The sequence below is a fragment of the Convolutriloba macropyga genome, chromosome 2, assembly GCF_964194025.1.
Source record: "Convolutriloba macropyga chromosome 2, txConMacr16.3, whole genome shotgun sequence".
Classification (NCBI taxonomy): domain Eukaryota; kingdom Metazoa; phylum Xenacoelomorpha; order Acoela; family Convolutidae; genus Convolutriloba; species Convolutriloba macropyga.
In genome coordinates, this window is record NC_134469.1 from 11712268 (window position 1) to 11726063 (window position 13796).

A 13796-nucleotide genomic window follows, 5' to 3' on the forward strand; every position below is an offset into this window, starting at 1 on the left:
TCTACATTTTCATGACTGTTCTGATTTGTAAAATAAGACTTACATATCGGAACGCGATGAGTGATTCCCATCTTTCTCCAATGACTTACTGCTACATCAATTATCTGGAATGAATAATGATTCTAAGGATAACTACAACACTGAAGGCTATGATTTGTCAATCGCACACGTTTTCTGTTGCTGAAATTTAGCATAGTTATACTCCAAAATGATACAGAGGCTCAGTCGATGAAGCAAGTTCTTTCAATTATACATTCCACTCTGTTCAAATTTTTTCAAAAAATTTCAAAAAGGTTCAACCAAATGCTCAAAAAGGTATTGCTTTTTCTGAAGAATAACCTCCTCGTCTAAATCTTAAAAACAAAACTTTAAAAAAAAACTTGAAAAAAGGGAATAAATAGAAAATGTTGAGTGGAAAAATTATTGCTGAATAACAAAATAACGAAGTTAAAACCGAAAGTCCTGTAACTCTACAATCAAATGATCACATATACATAAAAAACAGCTGAAAAGAGTTTAAACACAAAGACTCGCTATGTATGGCTTGATCATATAAAATACCCCTCAATCCTGTCAAACATTGAATCTAATCAAAGGCTTTTTTATTGACAAAGACGTTACTATCTACAATAATTCTTCTATTGGTTTCCAACTTTTTAGCAACACAAAAGTATTACCTTGATGAAAGAAGATGAAACAAATAAGTTTTCAATGTACCAAACAGGCAATACAAACCAAATGCCATCTTGCTTTCTTTTTTATAAAAGGTCAATAACATTCTATGCTAATGTCCAACAAAGGCTAATTAATACTATCCTGATTTTGGATTACTTATTTTTAAAAAATCAATGATAGCTGTTGTGCAATACTATTGTCGAAAAACTGTGATTGCTTAATCTTCAAATTCAAAAGCACGGTTTCATAATTTTCATAGAGCGCATACTAGTATTAAACATTTAAAACCAAAAAGTAAGCTGACTAAATTCAATAAAAAACGCTTATTTTTCAAAGTGCACACATGATTTTAAAAGCATCAAATGGTCCTCAAAAATTCTTAGGATTTGACTGTCTTCCTATAATTCTAACAAACATAGTTGGCAGATTGCCAGAAAATAGCCGCAATAGCTTCGTAGATCTGCAGTCTAAAAAAACAGTAAAAAAGACAGACCAAAAAAAATCTTCTTTTCATTGAAGTCTGATAAGTTATAAATTGATTAAAAATCTGTATACGTTTTTGCTGCCTCTATTAGCTGCTCTGAGATAACCTTCATTTAGAGTGACACACACCCATTTGACCTTATCTCTTTGGAATAAAGTAAATAAAAGTCAATTTCAAAGTGAGGAAGTCATTTTTGAGAGTGAGGAAAGTCAAGTGTGACCAAAAATTTTTAATCACGCAAGTGAACAAAAAAACTCGCTTCACTAAGAGCGAAAACTGACGTCACGCACGCACTTCGGTTGAAATTGCATGAACAAACGAACAAGAAGCAGATTTGATGTGGTTGTGACGTCATATGTTCGTAACAAAAATCGCGACGAAATCAAAAAAAAAATCAAGAGAAAGCCAATAATGGCCCCAGCTATCGCTGTGCGGCTATTGAAAAAGTTCACCAGTACTTGTGAAGATTATAATTTCAACGCAACATACTAGATTCAATGTGAGCTCCACTGAACATAAAAATTTAGATCAATATGATCTTTTTTACCTCGATCATCGCTTAAATTGAATCCTCAATCGAACTTAGATAAACCAATTTCCTGCGTGATTTAAGTAAAAATTACTTATTTTGCTTTTGGGTCAAAAGCCTGACGAAACTCAACTTATGAGAAAGCCTGAGAAACAATAAGAACAATGCATACCCGAAAAATCGGTAAAACATGAAGAAACGAGCAATAAAATCTTTTTATATATAGAACACCCTTCGCAAGTTTCGCCGTCCCAATAACTCCTCCAAGACCCCGCCGACATCAGCCACTCAAACAACAATAAAAATCCGCAAAAGGAAAACAATCAAACTAATAAACATTGCCTACTAACGTCGGGAGAATTGCTCTCAAAGAACTGGCTAGCGGTTGTCTTCGGTACTGATGCCAGCATTAGGGGAGAGGGTTTGAGCGGAGTGCGGTGAGGCCAAACGTAAGGTGGGGTCAAGGGATGAGAGTTAGGGTTGGCAGTGCTAACGATTGACGGTGGGAGTGACTGAAGGGGTCAAGCTTTTAAGATTAAGAGCCGCCATTCACAGCATGAATTTGACTCCTTAAAACAGTTTTGGTGAATCACATTCTTGGAGACTGGTAAGGCTCTAAGCGAACCTAATGCCCTCCAGGCGTTACCTGTTTATCCCGTTTTTGAGGATGAAAAGTCAATTGGGTCATACCAAAAATCGGTCAAACAAAAAAACCGCACCAAAAGAACCACAGGACTAATATAATTGATTCAAACTTCGTTTGAGGGCAATTGAAAAACACCAATATCTCTAATTCAGTAACACCGAAATACGAAATAGAAAAATTATCACAGAACTGAAAATCTACGCTCTCAACTAAATTTTTTTTCACATCAACTTTTGGCTCTGCCTCTTCGATCAATGCGATAAAAACCACACTCTTTGTCTCTTTTGTTGACTTTTGATCAGCTAATTGATCTCCACTTTTCTTTCACGAGCGGCACTGACATTTAGATCCTGTTTCACTGATCACCATAACTTTTCTTGGACACGCAATGAAAGCCAATGAAAACCATTAAAGGAAATCGCCTCTACTCGAAAGCATTGCTCCCAGCAGACGGGTTTCTTTGACGGGCCTATATTGAGCGGACTATAATCAGATCCAACTGTTACCAGAAACTGATTTCAGCTGATATAACTTCTTGATTAAAGAAAATTATATTACAAAAACCAAGACATACTGAAAGTCTAAATGAACAGGCAAAACTGCCACAGATAAATATCAAAACCACCCCAATTATCACAGAAATTTAAAACCAGAGATGTGATGCTATTAATAACTAACAGTCAAGTTGAAAAAAGGAGGCTAGGTTATGTGCAGACGTTCAATGTTCCGACCCACCTCATTCCCAATCTCAGCTCATTTTTTGTCATCAACAGAGGAGAAATTCAGCTTTCCAAAAGTGACAAACCTCGAGAAAAAGTTTCCTTGATAATGATCCTTATCCAGAACAAAAAAAAATACCAAGAGTACAAAATATACATATGGTCATGCCGAGACAGTGAATTACTTTCAAATTTTTATCGCGATCTAGGATCGAAAAGATTTTCATGTACTGAAAACAAAAGCTGACATGATCTATATGAATACAACTCTCATCACTAAAATGAGGTTGAAAAGAAGAAAACGTGAACGATCTCAAAACTGTATGTATCCTACGATCAAGGCTTCTTTTTTGTTATTGCTTGAAGCCACTCAGATCAAAGCAGTCAAAAATTGAAGAAAGATTCCAGCCTTAACTAGCTATTTAAAAAGGAGAAAATTTCAATTAAAAAAAACTGTCTTTTCAAACAGACTGACAAATGAAACAGGGGTTGGTCTTCCATTTTCCATCACTATTCTGTTTTCAGTTTGGAATAAAAACGGAAAAAAAAGAATTCAAAGAGAATTAAGAGAGAGTCGAAATGACGCGGCGAATGCCCAAAAAGTATTTGTTCGTCTTCAATTTATTGCTTCCTAACCAAAAATTCAATCAAAGTTCCAGATGTTGAAAAAATCAAGAGAACAGCCAATAATATCAAGAAGGAAAACCTGAAAATTATGAAATTGGAAAAAATTGATAAGTTTGAAAACCATGGAAAATTTGTCTCTTTGTTTTAAACCTGGGGCGTAATAAAACTGAGAATTGTTTCAAGTTTAAAACGCTTCTTGAGAAGTAGACTTTAGATGCGTATAATATGTAACCGTAGCAAAAAAAACTTAAATAAGTTTGTGGAATAAAAAAAACGGAAAAAGACGTAAAACGTGTGAGCAAACAATTGGCTTAACTAGCAGATCTGCCTTTTTTAATTTTCTCCAAATCATGGTCAACGATTTAAAAAATACTTTTGCTCCGGATATTAATTGATTCGCATTAGTTTGCAAGCTCAACGAGAAAGAAGCACGCCTTTGGTGACTTGTAATCAACTCTGCAAGACGCTAAATAAAAATAGTAAACAGGATAAAAAATTGTTTTTAATGTCGGAAAACTTGAAATGCGGAAGATTATGCGATGTTAGTTTTCACTTAAATTAAATAATTAATTATAACTCTCATAGAATAGCCACAAAAGCGTTAGCAAATGGTCAAAAATACGATCGAATAATCCATTTAGGCTCCAAACAATTGAAAACTTTGAAAACCTATTTTGAGAACCAACATTTTGAAAACCTTTCTAAGACAGTCAGAGAAATTAAAAAGATGAGTGATCAATGCTTATGATAAAACTAAAGGCCATATCGACCCAAAATTGTAAGCATAAGCTTAGATTTAACATAAGCTTGGATCAGTTTGCCTGAAAATTATAGCAAAAGAAAAAAATTGTTCAAAACCTTTAGCTTTTTAGAAAATGAAATAAATACCCAAATACGCACGTTTTTAAAAAACTGCGTTTCAAAAAAACTCCGTTTTGACTAGCTTAGGTTTACAATCAGCTTGCTTGCAAAATAATCATTGAAAAAACTTTAGCACACAATTTCAGCGCAAAATTTAAGTCTCAAAAACTTCTTTAAAGCAATTAAATGTGAGAAATTTCTATGTGAGTGAGTTGGCATTGCTTTTGCGCACTTCTATGGGCACAAAATTTGATTTGTTTGAAGAGATAAGACGTGAATTTTGGTTTAAAAATTTAAGTATTCCCGACAGATTATACGGTGAGTAACGAAATTATTCGCCATCGTAATTTAAAATAAATTAAAACACAAATCAAAGAGTGGCAATTAATGACATAGCCGGCAAATTGTCAGAAAATAGCCGCAGAGCAACTAAATGAGCAACTAAACTGATTGATGAGCAACTAAATTGAGCTATTAAGCATAATTGAGCAACTAAACTGAAGGCTATTAAGCATACTACTAATGCCAGTTAGCAATCGCTTAAATGAACTTTGATAACCGAATGGACTATGACTTAATGACCGGAGTTTATATACTTATCCCCTTTCTCTTGATTTTGCTCTTTTGTCTTTGACATTAATCACTGCATTACTTAATTCAATAACTGAACGAATTTAAAATCCATTTAGTTGAAACATGGCATGAGGTAAGTCAGAAGTCAAGCGTGAAAATCGTGACTTAAGCAAAACGAAAAACTTGATCAAAAGGTAAAGCGAATTAAAAAAACATAGCAGGACAAGTCCTGAAATACAATCCAAAGAATTGAATGAAAAACTTATAGGTACTCTACCTGACCAGCAGATAAATTGAACAATGCAAGACAAAACAAACTAAATCATCAAAAAGTGAGGAACTACAACAATCAAACAAACTAAACAAAAACAAACTCATAGCTAAAACTCTCGAAGCTTTTACCCCCGAAGGCAAAATTTGACCCCGTTGAAAATACTTCTTTAAAAAATCTGTTCAAAACAAATTTTTTTCTCTGAAATCGGTTCAGTATTATATCTGAAAGACCTGAAAAAATTCACCGGTCTTCAAGATCGATTAAATCAGTACATGGCAAAAAATTCAAAAAAAAATCAAGTGCAAATTCTAATGAAATGTTGCTAAAAATTGTAATATTATTATCTTCAGAACCATTTCGTGTCTCCAGAGGCTATCCAGTAACCCAATTGAAAGCCTTAAGAAATCATTGACTCATAAAGACCGATAAATTAGGTAGAAGACAATAAAATAAAATGAAAATTTCGAATAATATCAAAAAATCTAAATTCACTATTAAAATGATGAAAACCATTCCTTTGCCCCTAGCCTGAAAAAGACGGAAAAAATCCAAAAACAAAAAATGAAATCAATTGCAAATTCTAATGTGCAAATTCTAATGTGCAAATTCTAAGTTCTAATTCTAAGTGCAAATGATATCAAAAAATTAAACTTCCTTCTACTAAAATGTAGAAAACTATTCCATTACCCCTAGCTTGAACTCAAAAACCGAATTCTTTGGATTGTAAAAAGGAAAACACCTAAATAATAGCCGTTGAGAGGCTGACGGCGGCTATTAATTAAAATGGCCATAAAATTACCCAAAAATTCTTATGGGATATATAGATGAGCAATTATAGCGAAAAACGGCAACACTGCTACTTTACGGCCTTAGACCACTGACAGGCACGGCAATTTAATTCTGAGGCACCAGTAACTAATAGAATTTTTCGCGGGTGCAGAAAAATTCTTTTCGAGGAGGGGTTCGAAGCATCATCTCCAATGTGAAGCATTACCCACTCCGCTACCATTCCCTTGTGACAGCTTATTAAACAATCGCTTTGGTTTTAGCAATAGACAATCTATCAATAAGAGCAATTTACGTCAAGCAAAAATCACGAAGTTAAACGTGAAAAAGTCATTCGAGCAGTGAAATCAAAAGATCAAAACAGTCAAAGGAAATTTTTGCATCAAAAAAGACACGCGCCTTTGCAATAATCGCTTCAAACTTCTTTCAAGAACAGTTAAACCTAAAACCAATGACAATTTTGGAAATTACAGCAGAAAGCGAATAAAAAAATCTGGGAATGTGAAAACAAACAGCAAATTCACCCGAATGCTAACAAACCACTGTAGCTCATCAAACCAGAATAAATTCGGAAAAATCCTCCGATGAAAATATCCAACGCTCGACGGGCTTTAATGACACCTCATGTCTCAACGTAAAATACATCAATTGGAAAAAACTTTACAGAAAAAAAACAGGTTGACCATATAGTTCCCCCAGCACGAAGTCCGATGGGAGCCATTGAAAAGACGATTGACGTTCGCCAAAAAAATTACCAAAAATGTTGACTGCTTTCATTAATTATTACGATAGCAAATTCTACAAACGTAAGGAAATCCACCCCAAGTGACAACGAAAGCCAAATGTTGTGTCGTTAGCATTATAGCTCTCCAGTTGACTGGGGCTAGAGCATGTACCCCCATCCCTCCATTACCTTAATTATATGAGGGGGCTATGATTTTGTGAGGGAGGGGCAATGTAATGGGAAAGTTATCATTCTACGTTCAAATGTACGTGATCCTATTTAAAAAATAGTTCAGAGAATATTTATTTCCAACTACTAATTATTTTTACTACAATTATAAAAGCAAATTTAAAATAGATCAACAGCTTTATCTTAATATTCTTCAACTATAGCTTGCAATGCTCAAGCTAAAATCATTCATAATGCAATGCAAAGTCTAGCTTCAATAAAAGTGAGTGAATTGTTCCGAGAAAAATAATAGATGAATATCTAAAGTTGAGTGATAATTTGATTAACAAACGCCCCTAAAACCAAACGCATTATAGCTGTGATATCTAAATTATCATCTAATTGATATAGCTCCAATCAAGCTGATTGATGAGCAACTAAATTGAGCTATTAAGCATAATTGAGCAACTAAACTGAAGGCTATTAAGCATACTACTAATGCCAGTTAGCAATCGCTTAAATGAACTTTGATAACCGAATGGACTATGACTTAATGACCGGAGTTTATATACTTATCCCCTTTCTCTTGATTTTGCTCTTTTGTCTTTGACATTAATCACTGCATTACTTAATTCAATAACTGAACGAATTTAAAATCCATTTAGTTGAAACATGGCATGAGGTAAGTCAGAAGTCAAGCGTGAAAATCGTGACTTAAGCAAAACGAAAAACTTGATCAAAAGGTAAAGCGAATTAAAAAAACATAGCAGGACAAGTCCTGAAATACAATCCAAAGAATTGAATGAAAAACTTAGAGGTACTCTACCTGACCAGCAGATAAATTGAACAATGCAAGACAAAACAAACTAAATAATCAAAAAGTGAGGAACTACAACAATCAAACAAACTAAACAAAAACATACTCATAGCTAAAACTCTCGAAGCTTTTACCCCCGAAGGCAAAATTTGACCCCGTTGAAAATACTTCTTTAAAAAATCTGTTCAAAACAAATTTTTTTCTCTGAAATCGGTTCAGTATTATATCTGAAAGACCTGAAAAAATTCACCGGTCTTCAAGATCGATTAAATCAGTACATGGCAAAAAATTCAAAAAAAAATCAAGTGCAAATTCTAATGAAATGTTGCTAAAAATTGTAATATTATTATCTTCAGAACAATTTCGTGTCTCCAGAGGCTATCCAGTAACCCAATTGAAAGCCTTAAGAAATCATTGACTCATAAAGACCGATAAATTAGGTAGAAGACAATAAAATAAAACGAAAACTTCGAATGTTATCAAAAAATCTAAATTCACTATTAAAATGATGAAAACCATTCCTTTGCCCCTAGCCTGAAAATGACGGAAAAAATCCAAAAAAAAAATGAAATCAATTGCAAATTCTAATGTGCAAATTTTAATGTGCAAATTCTAATTCTAAGTGCAAATGATATCAAAAAATTAAACTTCCTTCTACTAAAATGTAGAAAACTATTCCATTACCCCTAACTTGAACTCAAAAACCGAATTCTTTGGATTGTAAAAAGGAAAACACCTAAATAATAGCCGTTGAGAGGCTGACGGCGGCTATTAATTACAATGGCCATAAAATTACCCAAAAATTCTTATGGGATATATAGATGAGCAATTATAGCGAAAAACGGCAACACTGCTACTTTACGGCCTTAGACCACAAGAACAGTTAAACCTAAAACCAATGACAATTTTGGAAATTACAGCAGAAAGCGAATAAAAAAATCTGGGAATGTGAACACAAACAGCAAATTCACCCGAATGCTAACAAACCACTGTAGCTCATCAAAACAGAATAAATTCGGAAAAATCCTCCGATGAAAATATCCAACGCTCGACGGGCTTTAATAACACCTCATGTCTCAACGTTAAATACATCAATTGGAAAAAAACTTTACAGAAAAAAAAACAGGTTGACCATATAGTTCCCCCAGCACGAAGTCCGATGGGAGCCATTGAAAAGACGATTGACGTTCGCCAAAAAAATTACCAAAAATGTTGACTGCTTTCATTAATTATTACGATAGCAAATTCTACAAACGTAAGGAAATCCACCCCAAGTGACAACGAAAGCCAAATGTTGTGTCGTTAGCATTATAGCTCTCCAGTTGACTGGGGCTAGAGCATGTACCCCCATCCCTCCATTACCTTAAATATATGAGGGGGGCTATGATTTTGTGAGGGAGGGGCGCTGTAATGGGAAAGTCCCAAAATATCATTCTACGTTCAAATGTACGTGATCCTATTTAAAAAATAGTTCAGAGAATATTTATTTCCAACTACTAATTATTTTTACTACAATTATAAAAGCAAATTTAAAATAGATCAACAGCTTTATCTTAATATTCTTCAACTATAGCTTGCAATGCTCAAGCTAAAATCTTTCATAATGCAATGCAAAGTCTAGCTTCAATAAAAGTGAGTGAATTCTGTTCCGAGAAAAATAATAGATGAATATCTAAAGTTGAGTGATAATTTGATTAACAAACGCCCCTAAAACCAAACGCATTATAGCTGTGATATCTAAATTATCATCTAATTGATATAGCTCCAATCAAGCTCCTGAGCCATTAACTAATTTTGAGAATCATAATTCAGGCGCAAAAAATTCTCTCAACTTCAGTTAAAAAGTTTTAATCTTGATTGTACCAGAATAGAAATGCAAAATCAGCTTAAAGGTTACTCAGAGTAAAATGAAACTAACGCGAAAGCAGCTGCTTTCGACACTAAGGCTTGAAGACAGATAGATGAAATTATTTCAGAGAAGTTTTACAGAGTTTTATCCGAACTACTTTCATGAATGATAACATGAGACAGTTCTAGAGTTTTGGAGACTGTTTGTCCTTCATTCGCTGTTCCCTCAACACACGCATACTATTCACAACTTGGGTCCTGTCGTAATCAACTTGAGTATATTCGACCTCTTTCCTTTTGGAATCCGGAGTCGATGTTAGGGATCCTGGTTTGGTGTGATCCAAAGATCTGGACGTTTGGAGCCTGGGTTGAATAGGCGACGCTGTATCTGGCTTTGCAATCTCAGCCGCCGATGCAAAGTTGAACGTGTTGATGTTTGTGTACTGGGTACCGCCAGGACCCAAGAACACTTGCGGCATGTTATGATACGCAGGGCTGTCCGGGGCCAGTTCAGTATAATTTATCTCTTTTTGAGACCACTGGAACTTGTTGTTGTTATTGATGAGCGTTGGTCCGGCAGAACCAGGAAGGCTTGACGATATTCTGCTTTTATGATTAAACGAAGAGCCGGGAGTACTTGAGACGCTGTCCGGAAGTTGCGACACACTTTCGGCATCTGACGCAGAGTTTGAAGAATTGACGCTATCGTGACTGATTCGACTTGGTGACGGTGGCATGTCCAAACCGATCGGTTGCGCACTTTCAAAGAAGATCGGCATTTCATCTCTCTTCTTGCTAAACGAAGTCACGGGACTCAAAGGAATCGAGGAGTAAACATCATTGAGCTGGCGGTTTCGACTACCCTGTGGATTGCAAGCAGTCAGACTCAAAATACCCGGACCTTTATTTCGGCGACTTTCGGACAAACTTCGATGACTATTAGAAGTAGCGTTGCTAGCAAAATGAGTAGTATTAGGGACGGGAGGAGAGCTAACATTTGCCTGCTGAGGTTTAGCTGAGCGGTCAACTGGGGGTGGTCTAGCTTGATCTTGCAATCTTTCAAGGCCGTCAATTTCATCTCGGGGTGACTTTTTGACGTCGACTTGCGGCTTATCTGGCAGAAGGTTGAGATAGTGCTCGTGCTTCCCCTTGACACTACCATTCGCCTGAAACATACATAAATAATCTCATCAAAATGAACGTCTGGCGAATTGCTCTCAAACGACCTTAGCGCGGTTGGCTTCGTCAGTAGCTAGGCACGGTTTAGTGAGGCTAGCTTTAGCTTAATTGAAGGGGCGTAAAAGAGCGCAGCGGGGGGGGGGGGTCACCGGGGGACTGATGGGGTGGCAACAGTGGGGGGGTCAATCTCTAATAACAGCCTTTCGCGCCATAAGTATAAGTCTCCAAAACAGATTCTGTGAATCGCATACATGAAGACTAGTGAGCTGAAAGTCTCTAAGAGCACTTAATGCCCGCTGGGCGCCACCTGTTTATCCCGTTTTTGAGGACGAAAAGTCGAATGCGTCAGACGAAAAAATGGTCAATCGAAAAATCGCATTAAAAAAGACCGACAGGACTAATATAATTGCTACAAACTTCGTTTGAGAGCAATTAATAATTAAGCTGAGATAACTACCGAATTTATCCATCAACTTGAAAACGGACAGGATCAAGAAATGTATAGAGCCGTAAAAAGCTTCCATTTGCCAAAAAGAACCTTGGTTTGCCACTGCACTGAATGCAAACCTTTTAAGCATATTTTTGGACACTTTTTCTCTCAGTCATCATGAAAATAATTCACAAACCTGTGCTTGATAAGGATCCTGAGCACCATTAACGCCGTTGATATTCTGAAGAGGCGGGGCAAAGGATGACTTTAGAATAGGAGCTTCGTTTGGAGACGGTAGCATCCCGTATCCACCATATTCGGCCATGTACCCACCACCTCCATCTGTTGCAGTACTTGCATAAGTAGGACCATAAATGTCGCTTTGATCACCGAAGTTATTATTTACATTTCTTTGGTTATTATTACTCCTAACAGGTTGCATACTGACGGAGCCATAAATTTGGTTGTTCAATCTAGAATTTGGATCAGTATCGAAGTATTCGGTAGCCGCTGATGCATGATACTGGGCTTCTCTGCCGTATTCGGCATTTGGTGATGTATCTCCAAGAGTTTCGTACGGCGCTGCCAAACTGCAGCTATTTTGGACTCGATGTGCCAAGTCAATAGACATGTTACTTCTTGCCGGCGCGTCCTGTTGGTAATAGTTGGGATTTGAAGGCATCGGTTGAGTTGGTGAAGTGGCTCTACGTGCAGCATTTTGGTCAGCAAAGGCATCATTGTATTCGGTGTCTGGAGATTGCATTTCAGATGCAGTCATTCTATCATTCAATTGAAGCTGGTCGCGTATGGTCGCTGGTGAGATGCTACTTGTAGCAGCAAAGCCACATGATTCACAGATCTTGGCCACCCATTCTTTCATTTCGTTCTCTTTTTTACTCAGAAGGAAGTACGTTCTTCGAGGTGTTACAATACTGAATGAGAACATTTTCTCGAAGCCTTTCAAGGTATGGCCAGACTCCAGTGTTAGACAGGTAGCCATGTCAATTGAACCCTTCATTTCATCCAGAGCTGTTACATAATACAGACTTAACTTGAAATTCAGATATACAAATACATGTTAGATCAAATTGGCTTTTGCAATAGAGCCCCGCCAATAAGAAACTGTCGCACCACTGCGGTAATTGACGGGGCTATCTATCTCTACCTCCTGGGTCTACTAATATGGTGCTTTTGGAAATTAGTCCTAGCCCATTAATCTTAGTTGCTCCAGAAATTTAATTATATTTCATCAATTATATTTCATGTTTTTGTTCACAAAGCGTTTTTAAGCCCGTCATTGCCTAACTTGATTTTTTAAAACAAAATATTCTAGCTGCAAAAATTGTAAATAATAGTGAACTTACAAAAGTAGAAAACAAGATTTGCAAACAACTTTCCGAATAGACATTTATGCAAGGACACTAACCTTTCGATTTATTATTAGTTCGATAATATCTTAGATGTATCGATCCATCGGCTTTTCGGTATAATGTAAAGTAGCGGTCCCTCCAACTTCTTCTTTTACGCATTTGATCTTCCGGAGGACTTTTCTTCAAAACTCCACAGTGAAGTAATCCCTGCGAGTCCCCTGCGTACATTTTTAGAGCTTATTTACATGACCTCTGAAAGCAGCTTTGTTACGATGAGCTACGGCTAATTTGAAATTCCAGCAATGGATGTTGGGATTATCTCCCCGTATATCCATTCATAATGTTATTGCCGTGTCTATACAGATGCAGAGTACGCACACATGTTACACCTCAGGATAAAAGCTGCAAGCGTTATTTCTTGAGGTACAAAAAATAAAACTGTAAAGTGAACTAAAGCTTGATCTGACCTCATTTTTCTCTTCAATTGAATATTTCATAAACTTGTCATAAACCTTACTCTTGGTTGATAAAGTTGATGCTGGTGCGACTGGGTGCCAAAAGTTTTCTCAGCACATGTTATTTTATAGAAAAAGCCGCAATTAACATATGTGCCAAAGAGAGAAATTGACGTCCTAAATTCTTCCCTGTCAACGAACACTACGTTATACAAAAACGTTATTTTGTTTGTGATTCAATTTGTCAAGCTACAAGTTTTGAAAGCTACAATTTAAAAGTAAATCTCGAATTTTCTCAGTTCTAAGTTTCGGTAATTTGAAAAAGTCAGAAGTTCTGCTTTCCGCATTGGAGAGAGGAAAACGCCTTCACAACAATCAAATGTACGAGGCAAAGTCTCAATCTGATAGTGAGTATCATTTAAAAAATGTTAATTTGGGCATCAAAAATAACTGACGAAAAATGATCAGAGAAGAGTGTAATTGAGACAAATTGTGGAACATGAAATGTCGAACCAGAAATGACACCAAATTGAACCCTCCAAATTTTGTGACGATGAGAGAGAGAGAGAGAGAGTTTAGGCTTCTGTGGGTCTTTCCACATGGGTTTGCACCCTTCATATAACGACTGAGC

The 13796-nt window shown here is 36.2% G+C and overlaps 1 protein-coding gene across 1 annotated transcript; it reads right to left on the reverse strand.

The window, feature by feature from the left end:
• Positions 1-9698: 9698 nt before the first annotated feature.
• Positions 9699-13022, reverse strand: LOC142356501 (uncharacterized). Its single transcript, XM_075408400.1, has 3 exons — positions 12767-13022; positions 11537-12369; positions 9699-10897 (listed from the first exon to the last, which is right to left on the reverse strand). The coding sequence occupies exons 1-3, from the start codon at positions 12936-12938 to the stop codon at positions 9917-9919; spliced, it is 1986 nt and encodes a 661-aa protein (XP_075264515.1). The 5' UTR covers positions 12939-13022; the 3' UTR covers positions 9699-9916.
• Between the last annotated feature and the right edge of the window lie 774 nt (positions 13023-13796).